This window comes from Vipera ursinii (assembly GCF_947247035.1).
Source record: "Vipera ursinii genome assembly, chromosome: 2".
Classification (NCBI taxonomy): Eukaryota; Metazoa; Chordata; class Lepidosauria; order Squamata; family Viperidae; genus Vipera; species Vipera ursinii.
In genome coordinates this window covers 9,680,602-9,700,238 of record NC_139513.1, presented here as the reverse complement: position 1 = coordinate 9,700,238, position 19,637 = coordinate 9,680,602, and the positions used below count along the sequence as shown (strand labels likewise).

The 19,637-nt window shown below is 43.7% G+C and overlaps 1 protein-coding gene across 3 annotated transcripts; it reads right to left on the bottom strand.

Annotated features, from left to right (window-relative positions):
* Positions 1-60: 60 nt before the first annotated feature.
* On the bottom strand, positions 61-13,867 carry LOC310635882 (zinc finger protein 202-like). 3 transcript variants are annotated; one of them, XM_083355233.1, is made up of 6 exons: positions 13,798-13,867; positions 10,854-11,416; positions 8,958-9,084; positions 8,752-8,834; positions 4,742-4,871; positions 61-2,571 (listed from the first exon to the last, which is right to left on the bottom strand). In XM_083355233.1, exons 2-6 carry the CDS (start codon positions 11,262-11,264, stop codon positions 905-907), a joined length of 2,418 nt encoding a protein of 805 aa, XP_083211359.1. In that variant the 5' UTR covers positions 11,265-11,416; positions 13,798-13,867; the 3' UTR covers positions 61-904. The 3 variants fall into 3 exon arrangements, with proteins under 3 accessions (XP_083211359.1, XP_083211358.1, XP_083211360.1); XM_083355232.1 differs by having other exon boundaries at positions 13,703-13,848; XM_083355234.1 differs by lacking the exon at positions 61-2,571 and adding an exon at positions 4,129-4,287 and having other exon boundaries at positions 13,686-13,842.
* Positions 13,868-19,637: the final 5,770 nt, after the last annotated feature.

The following is a 19,637-nucleotide window of genomic DNA, read 5'->3' as shown; positions in this document are numbered from 1 at the left end:
CACTTTAAATTGTATTTTATCAAATTCCATTTTAAATTGCTTTTATCAAATTTTAGTCACAATTTTGTTGCTGGAACTTTGCATCTTGATATGGCCCAAGGGCTAATCAATAAAGACTTATTACTATTATATGTGTATACACATATGAGTATGGTTGTATATTTATATAACAGGCATCAGCACTTCATTTTTTTAATGTGTGGTTCACAAAAAAGTGACAATAAAGCCTATCCTATCCAATCTTGTCCTATCCTATCTTCTGTAAAACTGATGTGTGCTTCATTCTTTTATAGAAATGTTGACAATCAGTGGCTGATATCCAGTTTATGGTCTATTTGATCAGAAGAAACTCCTCCCCAAATGTCTCTTTTTCTCATGCTTGATTATTTGTAATACCACAATACTCAACTCTTTAATCTTTATTCTCCTGTGCTTCAAAAAGACAGAAACTCACAAGAAATTTAAAGCACAACCCCCCCAAGGTTTTAAGTCCAAGTAAAGCGAATAAATCTAGTATTTCTATGGATTAGTACCCAAGTGGATCCTTCTCCTGGTGGAATCTCTTTCCATACTTCATGCACTTATATGGTTTCTCTCGTGTGTGGATCCTGTAATGTGAATTAAGATTACTATTTGCGAGGCTCCTCCCACACTCCGTACCGTGTGGATCCTTTTATGGGAAGTTAGGGACCTATTTTCACAGAAAGTATTTCCACATTCCAGGCATTTGTAGTGTTTTTTCCCCCCACGTGAATCCTTTTGTGAATACTAAGGGTCCCGTTTTCACAGAAGGTCTTTCAGCTTTTCCCCGTGTGGATTGTTTTGTGAGAAATGAGATGACTTCCTTGACTGCAGCTCTTTCCACACTGCAGGCATTTGTATGGCACGCCAGAATGGATCCTTTTTATGGGAAGTAAGCTGAGTTCTCCATCTGAAGTTCTTCCCACATTCCAAACATTTCTCCAGTGTGGATACTTTGGTGGGAAATAAGTGAGCTGCTTTGTTCAAATATTTTCCCATATTCACTACCCTGATACGGTTTCTCCCCTGGGTGGATTTTTTTATCAAAGGTAAGATGACTATTCCACCAGAAACTTGTTCCGTATTCAAGACATGGGTAGCTTTCTGTCGTCTGTGGGACAGAAATGAGTGTAGAGCTTTGACTAAAAGTCTTTCCACGCTCTGTGCGTTTATAAGGCCTCTCTCCTGAATGGATCCTCATGTGAATTTTAAGGGACCGGTTTTCGCTAAAGCTTTTCCCGCACTCCGTGCATTTGTAGGGTTTCTCTCCGGTGTGGATCCTTTTGTGGGAAATAAGGTTGCTGCTCCGACTAAAGGTCTTTTCACACTCCGTGCATTTATAGGGTTTCTCTCCTGTATGGATCCTTTTATGGCACGCAAGGGAATTGTGCTTGCTGAAGCTTTTCCCACACTCTGTGCATTGGTATGGTTTCTCACCCGTGTGTGTTCTTTTATGAGAAATAAGGCTACAGTTCCAACTGAAGGTCTTCTCACACTCTGTGCATTTATAGGGTTTCTCTCCTGTATGGATCCTTTTATGGGATGTAAGGTAACTCTTCTGGCTGAACCCTTTCCCACACTCCATGCACTTGTATGGTTTCTCCCCTGTGTGAGTTGTTTTATGGGAAACAAGATGAGCCCTCTTACTGAAGCTCTTTCCACACTCTGTACATATATACGATTTCTCCCCCGAGTAAATCCTTTTATGGGAGATCAATTGACTGCTTTGACTAAAGCTTTTGTCATGCTCTGTGCATTTATAGGGCTTCTCTCTGGTGTGGATCCTCTTATGAGAAGTAAGAGACCTAATTTCCTGGAAGCTTTCTCCACACTCCATGCATTTATATGGTTTTTCCCCGGTATGGATTCTTTTATGGGAAATAAGGTGGCTCCTTTTTCTAAACATCTGTCCACATTCCGTACATTTATAGGGTTTCTCTCCTGTATGGATCTTTTTATGAAGAGTAAGGGTGCTCCTCCGACTGAAGGTCTTTTCACACTCCATGCATTTATAGGGTTTCTCTCCTGTATGGATCCTTTTATGGTATATAAGGAAACAGTTCTTGTTGAAGCTTTTCCCACACTCTGTGCATTTGTATGGTTTCTCACCTGTGTGGTTCCTTTTGTGGGAAATAAGCAGACAACTCCATTTGAAATTCTTCCCACATTGTGTGCACTTATAGGGTTTATCTCCCAAACCGCCCTTTTCAGGTAAGGGAAGAATAAAGGTCCCATTGTAATCCTCCTTGTATCCATATTGGTCTGTAGAATGAGTTTGGTAATGGTTCTTTATATCTGATTTCGCCTTGATTTTTTTCACTATGTTCTCCAAACACTCTTTGGGTTTTTTTCCAGTTTGATTTTCCTGAGCAGCAAAATCATTTCTACTCCAAACAGGCTGGGAAACTAAGCTTTCCTCGTTTCCATTTTTTGATACATTTCCTAGGCAACTTTTTGTTTCCTTCTGCACTGCCATTTTTCCTGCTTCCTTCATGGGCCAAACTGTTTGGAGTGCTATCTCGCAAGTCTCATTCTGCTGGTTGTACGTTCCTTGCAAGAAAACAAGAGTAAGTTGTGGTGAGGTACGAAGAAATAAAGGCTAAGGAAGAACAAGCGATTCTAAACATCTGGATGGAAGGTTGACAGAAGCAGCGTTTTGAAAGTCTGTTATGTTGATCAATATAAAAGATAGTCTAAAGCAGACATGTCAAACTCGCGATGTCACGCAACGCATTGGGACAGTTTTGCCATTGCTGGCAATGGGGTGGGCACGGCTTCCAGATGATGCGTCTGGCCTGCAGGCCGGCAGTTTGACACACCTGGTCTAAAGTTTATTGAAGTCTGAATTTTGATCTAGATTATCATCAAGTTTATAAGTGAAAATTTTTAATGTGGAAATGCACAGTTCCTTTTTTTGTAAGAAATATAATTCTTCAAAGGATCCGTTGATTTTAATAGAAGGAATCTATGCACCACAAGGCCGAACTGGTGTCCTTGGTACTCTCTGAGGTTAGTAGTTTGTTGCATATGTTTATTACCCAACCAGGTAACTAGCACTGATCTTGCTATTTAGTGGGGTAATGAAACATCTGCAACCAAATCGACAAACTCGGAAAGCACCCAAAACTCCACAGTTCCACTGATTTTAAACCAAAACCATATCAATGTTGTTACATTTTCCCCACTTCATTAATTAATTCTCCTTCCTTTTTATTATTGCTATGAATTCTCAGCAGAGTTCATATAGAACATAGAACCATGGGGTATCCAGAGAGCAGATAGTCAGGCTAAGTAAGTGTGACCCATCTTTTGCTTCTGTTCCTGGCCTATCTTTCACCTGGTTTTGAATCTCCTCTTACCACACAGACACAGTTGCAGAGAAAAAAAATACATATAAAAATATTAGAACAATTGGGATCAATTAAAACTGTCAAGGTTGAATTTCTAAGATGCTTGCTAACCTCTGTCTCTACTCAACTTGCCATAGAAACAAGGGGGAGGGAAAGCCTGGGAAAGAAATGGGGAGTTTTAAGAAGCCGTCTATGGACCATGAGAGCCAAGGTCACAAATGCAGGTGTCTGACGGAGAAGTAGACTGTTCCCAAAACAAACCAAAGAAGCGTGATTGGCCAATGTGAACAGTTGGTCAGTGGGGGTTATGGAAAGCTATGGTTAACTAATCAGATTTTCACATGGGAAAACCAGTGTTGATTTTGCTTCTTCAGTACTGGGATGTGTATTCAATAAAGTTTATCTTTTACGGCAACTCAAGCTGTAAAGTTTTCTTGATATTGGATTTGCTAGCCAGAAGGTTGACAAAAACAGGTTCAAAAAAATATGAACCAATGCCCGGGGGATGGTAGATCTACAAAGGTTTTGGAAAGAAGGAAAAATCACAACTATCAGGTTCCACAAAGAAGAGGGAGTCAAACTATTCTCCAAAGCACCTGAAGGCAGGACAAGAAGCAACGAATATAAGTAACTAAAGAGAGAAGCAACCTAGAACTAAGGAGACATTTTCTGACAGAACAATTAATCAGTGGAACAACCTGCCTCCAGAAGCTGTGAATGCTCCAACACTGGAAGTTTTTAAGACGAGACTGGACAGCCAATTGTCTGAAATGGTATAGGGTTTTCTGCCTGAGCAGGGGGTTGGACTAGATGACCTCCAAAGTCCCTTCCAACGTCGTCGCCGTCATCATCATCATTAGTTGTTGTTTTAGCCTCCAGTCCCCAACCATCTTTGTTGCTTTTCTCTGCGCACTTTCTAGATCAGGGGTGTCAAACTCAATTTCATTGAGGGCCGCATCAGCATTGCGGTTGCCCTCAAGGGGCCGGGTGGGTATGGCCAGGGTGGGCGTGGCCTACTGGGTGGGCATGGCTACAGTGTGTATGGCCTACTGGGTGGGCATGGCCAGCTCTACAACGTTTGCATGAAGGGTGCCTATGAGGGCCTGGGCAGGAGTGGGACAGATCTGAGGGTCTCTGACAGAAGGAGGGTCTCTGGGCCAGGACCAAGGCAGTGGGGGCCATTCCCTCACTGTTTCCAGGATGGCTTCGCGGGCCACATGAAACCACTTTGCAGGCCGGATCCGGCCCCCGGGCCTTGTGTTTGACATGTCTGTTCTAGATTCTCTAGTAGGGGTGCCTTTTAACCAGAAATAGCCGATTTCATGCCATCAAAAAAATGTCTCCTCTAAGGGCCCAGCAGAGGTCCTTACCCAGAGAGGCCATATTCTGGGAATTCTCCTGCATGACTTCTCTGTGGAGGTCTTTTTGGTGGGTGTCCAGCTGAGACCATTCCTCCTCAGAAAAATACACCGCCACTTCCTCGAAGGACACAAAACTCTCCTGAACAAGGAAAAACAGGGACATGTTAACCAACGGCTCAAGGAATTACTTGCCAGTTCTCTCCCTTTGCCGACCAATTTTTAAAGCAGACATCTGCACAGGGGTGTTTCTGAAGGATGCAAAATATTATATGTAAATATGGCATGGATCGCAGGCTTTTTCTGATGAAACATTTGTGGTGAAGACGATGGGACTTGTGAAGATGCCTAAATTAACTTGCTTGGTTAGAATAAAAAGAACCCCTATGTTTACGGCTGGCTGAAAACCCGTTTATTTTTTGTATGAAATGGAAAAAAGTGCACTTATGATTTGTGGTTTTGATGACTAGAAAAAAAACCCTGGATATTAGAAAAGGATGAACTCTTATCAGTTATCTCATTAGAGTAAGAGACAACTTTGTAATTGTGCTTAAATCTGTGGTAAAGGAAATCGGAAACTTATTTCTTTTTGCAATTTTTTACTTTCTTTTTTCTCTTTTCTGCTTTTAATTTATCCCAACACAAAACTAATTTCAGTGACCTTTCAGTGATGTTCAGTGGAAAAAAATAATTACATTATTCTGGATCCCTTCCAAATCCAGACAAACCACTTCTCAGTGGCTCCCCTTTTCCTGTTTATTATTTTGATTTATGCAGACAGCCATCTCAAATGCAAGACTCTGGATGGTTTACAACAGGCATGTCAAACTCGTGACGTCACGTGACATCGCGCGACGTATCGGAACTTTTTCCCATTGCCGACAATGGGATGGGCGCGGTTTCTCCGTGACGCTCCAGCCTGTGGGCCGGCAGTTTGACACCCCTGGTTTACAACAATTCAGAGTTGTTGAAGGATGTGTTGCAAGATTTCTGTGCGACATTTTAGGCAGAGATACAATAAATGCTCAAATCAATTAGATATAAAAGAAAGGAATTTGATGCTCATATAGTTATTCTGAAGTCTTTACCCTGATTAGACTTGAGAAAGAAAATATATCTTCAGGGCACTCCTTTATGTATCAGATCAAAAATCAAATCAATTTTCATTATGGTCATAAACAATATACCGTAGATTCCGGCGTATAAGACTACTTTTTAACCCATGAAAATCTTGTCAAAAGTCAGGGGTTGTCTTATATGCCAGGTGCTGAAACTTTAGGGACAGGGCTGGCTAGAAAACCTGGAGTGGATCTTCCATTTAGTCTGCGCAGGGAAAGCGGGACCAATTGTAGTAGAAGCTGCAGTCTGTGATTTTTTACAGGCTGGGGTCTGGGCTTCTTTCCTTCTAAAGTTGAAGAGCAACTGTAGGCAGGTGGGGAATGCAAGAGCAATTTGAAAGGCAGGTGGGGAATGCATAGCCAGAGCAGCAGCTTAGCTCTAAGGACACATTTGACTCAGGAACTAGGCGGGCTGGCTGGAAAACCTGGAGTGGATCTCCCATTTGGTCTTTTTTTAAAATCCCATTTATATCCCACCCTTCTCCGAAGACTCAGGGCGGCTTACAATTTAAAGGACAAATCAACGTGCTTAGCAATAGCCTTCATTCTATGTATATGCCTGCCTATTAGAGCTTTCATCCCCCCCCCACAAGCAGCATTATTACAAAGTCAGCTTATTGCTCCCAACAATCTGAGTCCTCATTTTACCTACCTCGGAATGATGAAAGGCTGACTCAACCTTGAGCCTGGTGGGATGAGAACCTGCACTAATTGCAGGCAGCTGGGGTTACTTAAGGCTCTGTGCAGGGAAAGCTTTAGAGTGAATTAGGAAAAGTGAAAAAGTGAATTAGGAAAATAGGAAAAGGGTTGCTGGAATTGGGTATGTGTAGTTTAATGAAGAGAAGGGTGAGGGGTGACACGATAGCAGTGATCCAATATCTCAGGGGCTGCCACAAAGAAGAGGGAGCCAAGCTATTCTCCAAAGCACCTGAAAGCAGGACAAGAAGCAATGGATGGAAACTAGTCAAGGAGAGAAGCAACCTAGAACTAAGGAGAAACTTCCTGACAGTTAGAACAATTAACCAGTGGAACAACCTGCCTCCAGAAGTGGTGAATGCTCCAACACTGGAAGTTTTTAAGAAGAGACTGGACAGCCATTTGTCTGAAATGGTATAGGGTTTCCTGCCTTAGCAGTGGGTTGGACTAGATGACCTCCAAGGTCCCTTCCAACTTCTTCTTCTTCTTCTTCTTCTTCTTCTTCTTCTTCTTCTTCTTCTTCTTCTTCTTCTTCTTCTTATTATTATTATTATTATTATTATTTTAAGTTTAATCCACTTGCACTGTTTTATGTTTACATGTTTGATGACAAACAGCCTTATGTTTATAAGTGACAGTTTTCCTACTAAGTACCTGCATGTCATAAGCATTTGAATTAAAATTACCATATTAAAATCAAATCTGATGTTTTTTAATTTTTATTTGGTGTGCGTTGGAAGAGGGGTAGTCTTATACGGCGAGTATAGCCCAAACCCTATAATTTAACAGGAAATGTAGGGGGTCGTCTTATACGCCCAGTAGTCTTATACGCCAGAAAATACGGTAGTACATATTATATAGTAAATATTTTAATATATATATATATTTCTTAGGACCCTCTAGACTTTTAATTTGGAGTAGAGTGGGGGTGACTGGATGGAGCTGAGCATTTACTAGCCAGATCCCCTTCCTGATGCCTACGTGGAGTTCACAGCAGATATTTTTCTTTGTCCCCTAAGAGAGAAACAACTGCTGCTGCCTAGGATTGAACTCTTAACCTTCTGAGTGGGAGGTGAGCATCTTCACCACTAGGCCAACACACTGCTTTTTTACAATATATAATATTAACTGATAAATTTTAAGTAATGCCCTCAAAACTAGCAGCAAATAAAATAAACTGTACAGAAATGATTGAAATACTGGGGGGGGAACAGAACAAGGAATCTATGGTGAAAATTTCCAGAACCAAATTAAAACAAAATAAAAACATTAATGAGCAAAGACCAAAGACATTAAATGAAGAATTTCAAAATCAAAAGCAAAGATGTGCATTACAGTAGAACAGGGTAACGGGCATTTGCGGGGTAAGGGAGAAAAAAAAATCAAACCTTTTCAATACATGCATCACATGCAGGCTGTGTTATGTTACCTGGGGTTAACTCTCTCCCCACTCAACAGTTATGTGAAACTGCCCAGGTAGCATCTAGAGCAGAGCTATAGTCATGTGGACTTTAACTCTGAGAATTCTGCAGGCAGCATATACTGTAGGGTGTCAATGCTGCTAACATTGGATGTTTTTTCATTGACAACAGCTTTTGCTTTTAGAGTTAGATGATGCCGGGAGGGGGGGATGTGAATGAGAGTCCAGCTAGACATAACAACACTAAACTTAGTGTGAGAATCAAGGTTACTGAGCCCAGAGCTGATAAAGAATGGGCGGGCTGGAGAGCTGGAGAGGAAGCCCACACTTCAAGCTAATTGGAGAATGTGATTTATGACTGCAAATTGGAGGAGGGAATTGTGCTTTGATACTATGTGCCCAGGGGAGGGGAATTCAGTTTTTGGCTTTGATTATGTAAGTGCCAATATTATGCTACTTGAATAAAAGTTTCTTTAAGGTAAACAATGCCTCAAAGTTCTTTCGAAGAGTTTCATCTGTCGGAACCATGACATAGGGATGATTTAGGGATCTAGGAGTTTGGTGGAATGCTGTCAGTAGGTACATAACATGCTTCCCAAGAGAAAATAGGGCAATTGAACCTTGACCAGAAGGGAGATAAGCTAAGCTGAGGGTAACTGGTCAAGGGCTGAATTCACATTTCTTCTTTCCATGTTGTGTAGAAGCAACAATATCATACGTCAACCCCACAACAAATCAGGAGGCCTCAAAATGGCTCTTTGTAGCTTCCCTGAAGCTTCTCCTCCTACCTCAACAGCTGATTCAGTTACTTTTCCAGCTCCACCAGTACACGGAGGTGATCCTAGAAATATCAGTGGAACTATTCCATCTTCTGCAAAGAAGATAAAAGTGGTGGAAGAAGAGTTTTTTAAAGTGAAGTTACGGATGAGGAGATTCAGACAATGAGAGGAATTTCTGTGGAATTTCACACTGCTTGGAAGGAATACATTCTTACCCAGGGAAGGGTCCTGATGTTGATGTTGAACTTCCTCGGTGAACATCCTAGAAAAGTGCTTCAGAGAGCAATTTGATGGATCTTGCATTCTCTTGGAATGATCAGGGACCATGTTCAAGAATGAATCCTGGAAGGGAAGTGGCAGGTTGAATGGAGAATTACTATATCAAATTAAAAAACCAGAATCCTCAAACACCATGATCCCAAATCCTTAATCTTGACCCACATTGACAAGAAACAACACCAGTTCGACTGAAGCAACACTAAAATCGCCGGCCACACTACCACCCACCACACTCTTGAATTCATCGAAGCCTGGCACTCCACAAGCAATTCTATCAATAGACACGTCAACCTACAATCAGCCTACGAACCCCTCGGGATCCAAATCAACCACATAGCCAACCAGAGACAGCACCAACCCTCAACCAAGCCATGTAAGACCCCCTCACACTCCCACCAGTTCTCCTCCCAGTGACCCTAACCTAAAGTAACCTCCCCATTACAAGACCCGTCACAATTGTCTCACTGATGACTCAGACCTGACTCCGAGGAAGACATGGGAGTGCTTTGTTGAGACCCAAGAGGGGTTGTCTGTGGCTTTGGAGGACTGTAGGGAAGAGCAGGTGAGGCAGGCCAGAGGCCTTCAGGTGTGGAACAGGGAAGGCATAGTGCCAGCGAGGAGCAAGGGCCCCCGCCACCTGATCCTAGAGCAAGGAGAGCAGAGAGAACAACGGAGGCAGGCTCAATTGCTCGGGAGAAGAGCGTCCCGTCCCACTTCACAAGGCACACCTGGGAACTAAGATATAAGGAGATGCTGTGGGGTGGGGCATTTGCCGGGAACAAACGTGTTATCTTGAGATGGTGAATTGTGCTCTTGTCTAACCTGGACACCTTGAATTCCGGACCGGTTGGTTTCCTGCTTCACAACCACAGACAACATTTCTGAGTCTCTCCTTGCAGACTGCAGGCAAGCTGAGAGTTAAAAGGACTCTTTACATTTTTGTTTTGTTTTTGTGTTACCTGTCTTGCCAGTGTGTGCATTGGTGGAACTATTGCCAGCATATGTGGGAGCTTTTGGGGAACTTGGGCAGTGATTAAAAGACTGTTTCCCTTGCCAGTTGACTGCTTTGCCTCCATTTGGGGCCCTGAGTCATCACATGACCCATCATAAGACCCTCACTTGACACATCCACACCCGGAGCCCTTGCAAACAGAAGAACACCAACAATGACATCCCTGAAACTCCGCTGAAGATGTTATCTAGCCTGGTAACGAAACATTCGGAAACTGACCCACCAGCTTGCAGAACAAGCCTTCGCCCTCATCCTGCACCCGAGCTACAGATATTTCATCACTATTGCAAAATTAATATATCATCCCAGAGGAGTGAACGTTGTTCTCTTCTCACAACTTTGCTACATTCTTGGTCCACAGTAGGAATAGAAAGGAAAATGGTCCAAGAATGACCTCTGGAAGGTAAGTAACAGGTAGAAAGCAAGGAGCAAGCAGCAGCAGAACCCCTGTTAAGCATCTCTTCATATTATGTTGAGATATTTAAAGACTCAAACACTGTTTGTAACATTTAACGCCCCTTTCAAGTCTCAAAATGAAGGTCTACCTCACCTGTACCTCTATCTTCTTCCGCTCTTCCACCTGGCTCAGGAGGAAACCTTCGGCAAAGCAAATCCAGTCTAAACGTCTGACTATGCGACCAACAGTAATAATTTATTAAAACTTGTATGCCACCTGACCCCCAACCATTCTGTGTGGCAAGTGGCAGAAGAACCAGTGTTAAGCATCTCTTCATATTATGTTGAGGAGATATTTAAGGACTCAAACACTGTTTGTAACATTAATGCCCCTTTCAAGTCTCAAAATGAAGGTCTACCTCACCTGTATCTCTATCTTCTTCCGCTCTTCCACCTGGCTCAGGAGGAAACCTTCGGCCAGGGCCACCGCCTGAGAGCTGGTCTCTGCTCCACACTCTCGGATCCAACTCTCCATTTTGGGGGGAAGGACGGCCAGGAGCTGCTCCAGGATCATCAGATCCAACATCTGAGCCTTAGTATGTCTTTCTGGCTGTAGCCACTGACGGCAAAAGTGGTGAAGGTGGTTGCAAATTTCTCGGGGCCCCTTAGACTCTTGGTACTGGACACTCCTAAATAGCCTGCGTTGGACCTCTGGACTGATTGTCTTCTCCTCTAGGACCTTCTGCCCAGTTTCTGCCCAGATATCCCTACAGGTCCCAGAATGAGCCTCTGGAGGGCCTTTTCCATCTCTGTCGCATACTAGATATTCCTCCATTTTCTTTGTCCTCTAACACAACTTCAAATGTAGCCAAGAAATCTTGCAGCTCTCCAAGGGTCTTTTCTTCTCAGGAACTACGTTGTGCAGAAGCCCCGGAGAAGCCTCAACAGCTTCTTCATCCCCTCTTTGCTCACAAGTTATTTTTGTACCTGTATGAGGAGAAATGGAGTAGAATAGAATACTTTATTCGGCCAAATGTGATTAGAAACACAAGGAATTTGTTTCCAGTGCAGAAGCTCTCAGCGTATATGCAAAACAACAGAGTAATAATAATTATAACGATACTAATAAGGAATTGGGTATGGCCAGTCTAGAGAAAAGAAGGACTGGGGGGTGGGTGGCCATCATATCAATATTCCAGTATTTGAGGGGCTGCCACAAAAAAGAGGGGCTCAACTTATTTTCCAAAGCACCAGAAGGCAATACAAGAAACAATCGATGGAAACTAATCAAGGAGAGGAGCAACCTGGAATTACGGAGAAACTTCCTAATAGCGATCCCAAAGGTGCTTTTTCAAGAGGCAACTGGGCTTTCTTGTTTTGCTTCTCATCACTTCAAAGAAAAACAAGAAAGTCCACTCGTCTCGTGAAAAAGCACCTTTGGGATAACTATGACCTGGTTGACTGAGAATCTCTACATTCCTAACATTGAGGACAATTAACCAGTGGAACAGCTTGCCACCAGAAGTTGTGAGAGCTTCATCCCTGGAGGCTTTTAAGAAAAGACTGGACAACCACCTGTCTGAAATGGTATAGGCTCTTCTGCTTGAGCAGGGGGTTGGACTAGAAGACCTCAAAGGTCCCTTCCAGCTCTACTTTGATAATAATAAAAAAGCAAAAGAGATTTTGCTGCAGCTGCCAAAAAAGCCAACACAGTGCTAGGCTGCATTAACAGAGGGATAGAATCAAGATCAAGTGAAGTACTAATACCACTTTACAATGCCTTGGTAAGGCCACACCTGGTCACCACGAAGTAAAAAAGACTCTAGAAAGGGTACAGAGAAGAGCAACAAAGATGACTGGGGGACTGGAGGCTAAAACATATAGGGAATGGTTGCTGGAATTGGGTATGTGTAGTTTAATGAAGAGAAGGGTGAGGGGGGACATGATAGCAGTGTTCCAATATCTCAGGGGCTACCACAAAGAAGAGGGAGTCAAGCTATTCTCCAAAGCGCCTGAAGGCAGGACAAGAAGCAACGGATGGAAACTAGTCAAGGAGAGAAGAAACCTAGAACTAAGGAGAAACTTCCTGACAGTTAGAACAACTAACCAGTGGAACAACCTGCCTCCAGAGGTGGTGAATGCTCCAACACTGGAGGTTTTTAAGAAGAGACTGGACAGCCACTTGCCTGAAATGGTATAAGGTTTCCTGCCTGAGCAGGGGGTTGGACTAGATGACCTCCAAGGTCCCTTCCAACTTTATTATTATTATTATTATTATTATTATTATTATTATTATTATTATTATTATTAATTTCCAGATCATTCATCTAAGATGAAAAAGAAATTTTAGGATTATGGATAGCTAGCACTACCAAAGGAAAATTAAGAACCAAGAGGAGACGGTTCTTATACTTATTTGAGAAAAAAGTGCCGATCACATTACACAGTTACGTCTGATGATCGGGGAAGAGAGCAGAATGCAAGATCTTCCGGATCAACCTTTATCAAACACCTGGAACACTACAAGAGGATTGAGGATGGTGCCTCTATCCTTGACAACTTGAGAATGTGTGGACTTCAGCTCCCAGAATTCCCCAAGCAGCTAAGTTGACTGAGGAATTCTGGGAGTTGCAGTCCACACATTTTTGAGTCGCTGAGGTTGGGAAAGGCTGATTTAAGGAAGTCTTCCTGTTTGGATCCAGCACAATTGGAAGCTTTCCTTCTTAGATGAACACACAGACATTTTCTCTCTCTCTCTCACACACACACACACAGGCAACATGCAGGCAAAAACATGCAATTAAAGCCAAAACACATGATGACAAACCACCAGGGATGAATTCACACAAAGCAATCCCAGGTCGATCCCCAGCTGCTTCCCTACAAAGCTTCCTCACTTTCTAGCTGGAAAATTTGCAATGTCCACACCTCTCTTTTTTCTCACCCTCCCTCTCTCCCTCTTTCTCTCCTTCCTGCTCTCTCTCCTTCCATCCCTTTCCTTCTCTCCCTCTCTCCTCCCCTCTCTTTCAGTCCCTCTCTCTCTCTCCTTCTGTCTGTTCCTCCTCCAGTCCCCATCCCCGGGACATAAGAGGGGAAATAGCTCCCAGATCCCCTTCTGCTTCGTGGGGATCCTGAATTTATTCCTGCGGGGGAGTGAGGCTGCAACATGGCTAGTCTGGACCTTTGATTCTCACCCTCCTCCATCCCCCACTGGCCTTGCCCTGCATGCAATGGGGCGACAATGGAAAAATGGGACCTTAGGGCTTCCCCCACCCTTTCCAGGACTCCGACCCTGGAGGAAGACTTTGCAGGTCTCCACACGCACGCCTCCAGCGCGAGACCCCTTTTTGCACGGGAAGAGGCTCAACTGCTGAGTCACGTCTGGATGGCTCTCTTTTGCAAGGCGGCGGAAGCTTCCGTGCAAAATGTCCAGGCGAGGGAATGCAGGGAGGCCGGCCTTTCGGTGACATCACTCCTTCCCTTCCGTTTCTCCGAAAACCCATACATAGGAAAAAGAGGATCTTCCCTTTTCCCGGGCAAGACGGGCAGGCGCATGCTCAGTTGCTCGTTGAAGCTGGGAGGCTGCCAGCCCTTATAATGGTGCAGAGGGAGCCGCCTAGTGGGCTCTCTGCAGAGTGCAGGCGGCGCTTAAGAACGGGGCGGGAGGGGGGGGGAAAGAGAGGGACATGCTTTTACCTCATAAAACGTAACTTGTTTTTTCTCCATGTTGGTCTGTGGAGACTTCAGACCTATACTGACCTGCTGAAGGCCATGTTGGTCTGTGGAGACTTCAGACCTATACTGACCTGCTGAAGGAACTGAAAGAACCATAAATATGAACACTCGAAGACTCCTTTTTTCCACTCACAAACTTGCTTCATTTGGGGATCTTGTGAAAGAGAAGGATGCACCCTGATTAAAATGGCAGGTTATTGAGGAGCCGTCATGACGTCATGCGGAGGACAAGATGGCAGATGTGACAGGGAGAATCACTGAAGGGCCACTAAGGCTAAAATTCCCTAAAAAGCATTGACTATTTCAAGAAGAGAGTCTTGAAGTGGGAAAAGGACTCCAGGCAATGCAACTCCAATCATTTTACCTCAGAAATGTCACCGGGTGGCAGCACACTTCGTTTCTCCTTGTTCTTCTTCCCTTGTCATTTCAGACAAGTGGCTGTCCAGGATCTTCTTAAGAACCTCCAGTGATGAAGCACCTACAGTTTCCAAAGTCAAGCTGTTTCACTGGTTAATTGTTCTCACTGTTACGAAGTTTCTCCTTAATTTCAGGTTGCTTCTCTCCTTGGTTAGTTTCCATCCATTGTTTCTTGTCATGCCTTCTGATGCTTTGGGAAATAAGTTGACCCCCAGCTCATTGGGGTGTCCCCTCAAATACGGGAAGACTTCTATCATGTCACCTCTAGTCCTTCTTTTCTCTAGACCAGGGGTAGGCAACCTCGGCTCTTTTATGACTCGTGGACTTCAACTCCCAGAATGCCTGAGCCAGCATGGCTCAGCTTGGAAACCTCTCCCTTTTCCCTCAGCATGGCTGGCTCAGGAATTATGGGAGTTGAAGTCTATGAGTCATAAAAGAGCCGAGGTTGCCTACCCCTGCTCTAGACTAAAGGTAAAGGTTCCTCTGCACATGCATGCTAGCTGTTTCCGACTCTAGGGGCTGGTGCTCATCTCCGTTTCAAAGCCGAAGAGCTAGCGCTTGTCTGAGGACGTCTCCGTGGTCATGTGGCCGGCATGACTAGACGCCAAAGGCGCACAGAACACTGTTACCTTCCCACCGTAGTGGTCCCTATTTTTCTACTTGCATTTTTACGTGCTTTTGAACTGCTAGGTTAGCAGAAGCTGGGGCGAGTAACAGGCGCTCACTCTGCTACGCGGCACTCGGGATTCGACCCGCCAAACTGCCAACCTTCTGATTGACAAGCCATACCCAATTCCTGTAACTGTTCTTCATATGTTTGTGTCTCCAGGCCTTTAATCATCTAGCTGCTTTCCTCTGCACTTTTTCTGTACTTTCCCCACAAGACGTAGAGAATTAGGCAGCTGAAATCTCTTTGAGGAACTTCAAACTGTTTTCAAAGATCCTTCCATTACCTGATGATGAGTCTTCAGAGAGATCCCCTTCCAAATCAAATCTTTTCATGAATCCAAAGTACCCATGAGACATTCTGTAACAAACTTCAAAAGACCTCTGGATTTGAAAGAACAGGGTAGAATAAAATGAGAAATATGGAAATAATGCGTGAGAAGTGGTTGTTCCTCTGCCCACAATTCCAATTACCAATGGTATAATTGTCATAGAATAGAATAGAATAGAATAGAATAGAATAGAATAGAATAGAATAGAATAGAATAGAATAGAATAGAATAACAGAGTTGGAAGGGACCTTGGAAATCTAGTCCAGCCCCCTGCTTAGGAGGGGAAACTCTATAACCCTACGCGAGACCACCTGCTGCCATTGTCAACCTCCCATCCCCCGGTTTGCTCCCACAGAGTCGGCCTCCTCAGGGTTCCATTGGCCAGGCAATGCCGGCTATCGACCCCCCAGGGGGAGAGCCTTCTCTGTGGGTGCGCCAACCCTTTAGAATGAACTGCCTCCGGAGCTGTGGATGGCCCCTGACCTTCGATCCTTCCGCCGTGACCTGAAGACATGGTTGTTCCAACAAGCGGGCCTGGACTGACTACAATTTTTAATTAGGCTTTTTATTGGGTTAAATTGTTTTGTAATTTCGCATTTATTGTTTAATTCTCTTTTAAATTTTTTACTCTATGTTTTTAAATTTTTATTGTTGTGAGCCGCCCTGAGTCCTCAGGGAGAAGGGCGGCATATAAATTTAATAAAATGTAATGTAATGAAATGAAATTTCCGACAAATGGTTGTCCAGTCTCTTCTTAAAAACATCCAGTGTTGGAGCATTCAGAATTTCTGAAATCAAGTTGTTCCAATGGTTAATTGCTCTGGGATTTGCTCAAAGACTTATTCAAATGTTGCATCTATCAGAAAACAGTGGTAGGGGGACATTTAAGAAATTAAATGTGTTTATTATTTTAAAATCCCTTTCCAGTTCCAAAATGGGTTTTCCTACCTGTAGCTCTTCCTGTTTTTTCTCCTACATCTGGCTCAGGAGGGAGCCTTCGGCCAGGGCCACTGCCTGAGAGCTGGTCTCTGCTCCACAATCCCGGACCCAACTCTCCATTTCTGGGGGCAGGATGGCCAGGAACTGCTCCAGGATCACCAGATCCAGCATTTGAGCCTTAGTGTGTCTTTCTGGCTGCAGCCATTGAAGGCAAGGTTGATGGAGATGGCTACAAATCTCTCAGGGGCCCCTGGCTTCCTGTAGTGGACACTCCTGAAGCACCAGCATTGGACCTGAATGGATGGTTTCCTTCTCTGGTGTCTTCTGTTTAGTTCTTGACCAGATCTTTTCCCAGCTCCTGTTTCCAGCTCTCTGGCCTTCTAAGATATTCTGCTTCCATTTTCTCTCCATTCTCCAATGCAATTTCAAATGGGGTCAAAAGATCTGCATCTGGTTTTGCATCCATTTGAGTTTTATCTGCAAGGAGAGGCCATTGGTGAGATAGTCAGCTTCCTCTGATCATGACCTTAATTTCAGACTAGGACTCAAGAGTCTTCCAGTTTATAGATTTGATCAGTGCTTCTTTTGCAAAAATAAAAGGTGCCGGAACTCACATCTTGTTAATCTTTTATTTTTATAATTTTATTTATATATTTATTTATATAATTAAAAAAATATATATTCTGTTCTTAACATAAATTTAATTTATTGTATTTAAGGCAGGGGTGTCAAACTCACAATGTCATGTGACGTGTTGCGACGTATCGCAACTTTTTTTTCCATTGCTGGCAATGGGGTGGACGCGGTTTCACTGTGATGCATCTGGCCTAGGAGCTAGCAGTTTGGCACCCCTGATTTAAGGCAAATGTTCATAGTGAATTCCAAAGTTATGTCCAAGTATTGTCCGGCAAATCTTCTTGACTCTTTTCCTTGCTGTTAGTAACTATGGCCGAATGTCGTCCTCTGAGTAACCATAGATCAATGTACTTTGAAGGATCGAAAAGTCTCAGAGGTGGTCCGACAAGTTTGATGAACAAAAGTGCTGAAATTGTCTAAGTTTTCAATGAACCTCTTGTTGGGATGGCAATTAGATTCTTCTGCGAAAACCCATGTTCACATTCACTTCAAGAAATGGGAATGGTATTCAGAGTCCATATCAAATGCAATAGTTTTTCTGGATATGTCTTTTTGTGAATGCATTCACAGAATCCACAAACTCACTGAGAGTTCTCCCTTCTACACCAGGATGTGCATATCAACGTCCCCCCCCTCCAGATAAGAAACAGAATCCCTCAATAATAAACTATGAAAAACCAGGAACACAGTTAATCCCCACTGAACATTTGCATTGGGCTGCAGAAAACATCTCCCTAATTTCCAACCAATCGAACTTCTCCTTCAGTTGCTCAACTGAGGGACTGTGGACTGCCGTCTGGTACTTCTAGTCCATAGAGTCATCCCAGCCAGTTGGCCCTTTGAAAATCCTCTGCACCCCTCCCATCATGTGGCAACCTAGAATGACCAAGATGGCTTCAGCCAGGTTCATTGTAGAGTTGACCCATATACATATACACATACACATACACATAAAAAGGTAAAGGTTCCCCCGCACATGTGTGCTAGTCGTTTCCAACTCTAGGGTCCAATGCTCATCTCCGTTTCAAAGCCGAAGAGCCAGTGTTTGTCCGAGGACGTCTCTGTGGTCATGTGGCCAGCATGACTAGATGCCAAAGGCACACAGAACGCTGTTACCTTCCCACCGCAGTGGTCCCTATTTTTCTACTTGCATTTTTACGTGCTTTCAAACTGCTAGGTTGGCAGAAGCTGGGACGAGTAACAGACGCTCACTCTGTTACGCGGCACTCGGGATTTGGCCTGCCAAACTGCCGACCTTCTGATCGACAAGCTCAGCGTCCTAACCCACTGAGCCACCGCATCCCTTTTACACATACACATACACATACACATACACATACACATACACATACACATACACATACACATTTGGGGCAAAATTGTCCAGTTTCCTTCACTGGCCCCATCTTCAAAGCTTGGAGCCACAACTTTGAGTTATCCCTTTGGGCACCTCCTATTGACTCATTCAGAGTTCAGATGCTTTTCTTCCTTGTAATTATCCTAATTATAGTGATTTTTGTTGTCTGAGTTAAGACCCTAGAGATGTTTCTGCAAACTTTCATAAAATTTTATACAAACAAGTCAGAAAATGGTTTCATATCTATATAAGACTCACAGGCAAAGTTGAGAGGAGTCTATATCAGAAATACTAGACGCATAAATGACTCTGGAGCCAGAAAGAGAATCTGCGGGTGATTTCAAGACAGCCAGTGCTGTGTTTACATCTCTTGGCTAGGCTCTGACTGCATCTGAAGCCACTTTCCTGGAAGAGGTTCTCGTTTCTTCATCTCACACTTGGTTAAAAAAAACCAAGTGCCACAGAGAAGGCTCAAATCATGTTGCTACTGCTTCAGCTTATTCTGCTTCTGTGGCCGAGGGGAGCCTCTGGGATACACAAAGCCAAATGTCTCCTGACTCTGGAGCAGGGTGAAGTGGACCCAGACAATCACTACAAGTCAGGAGATTATTTCATTAGTGGCATAATCTCTGCAAGGGACACGAGGTTTGAATCATTAAGCTTTGACACAAGTCCTTCATTAAAGTTCATTCGGTAAGTCCTGCATTGCGTTGGAGCCACTCCATTTTCAATGAATGTCTACAGTTCTAGTTCTCTGGAAACACAAGGGGCTCTCTCCTTGATGGTGCTCCTTTTGCTAAGTTACTTTCTGATTCTGCCTTCTGTTGCACACTGCAGGTGACAAAGATCATTATGAGGGTAAAGTCTAAGAATCCAATCATGATGTTTGCCCCATTCCATTTCCTTTCTGTCCTCTGAGCAGAGCTAGACTGTAAACACAGAGGTCCTTTCTCTTCTACCTCAATTCTCAGCTGAGCTGGACTCCAAGGGATACCTGGTCTAACCACAGAGGGATGCTGTATTTTCTCTTTGCGTCAGATATGAGATAACTCTACTCTTGTTTATCCACAACCAAAATTTATTGTTGGTTTCAAAGCATTCCACGTAAGAGCATAGCCATCCAGAG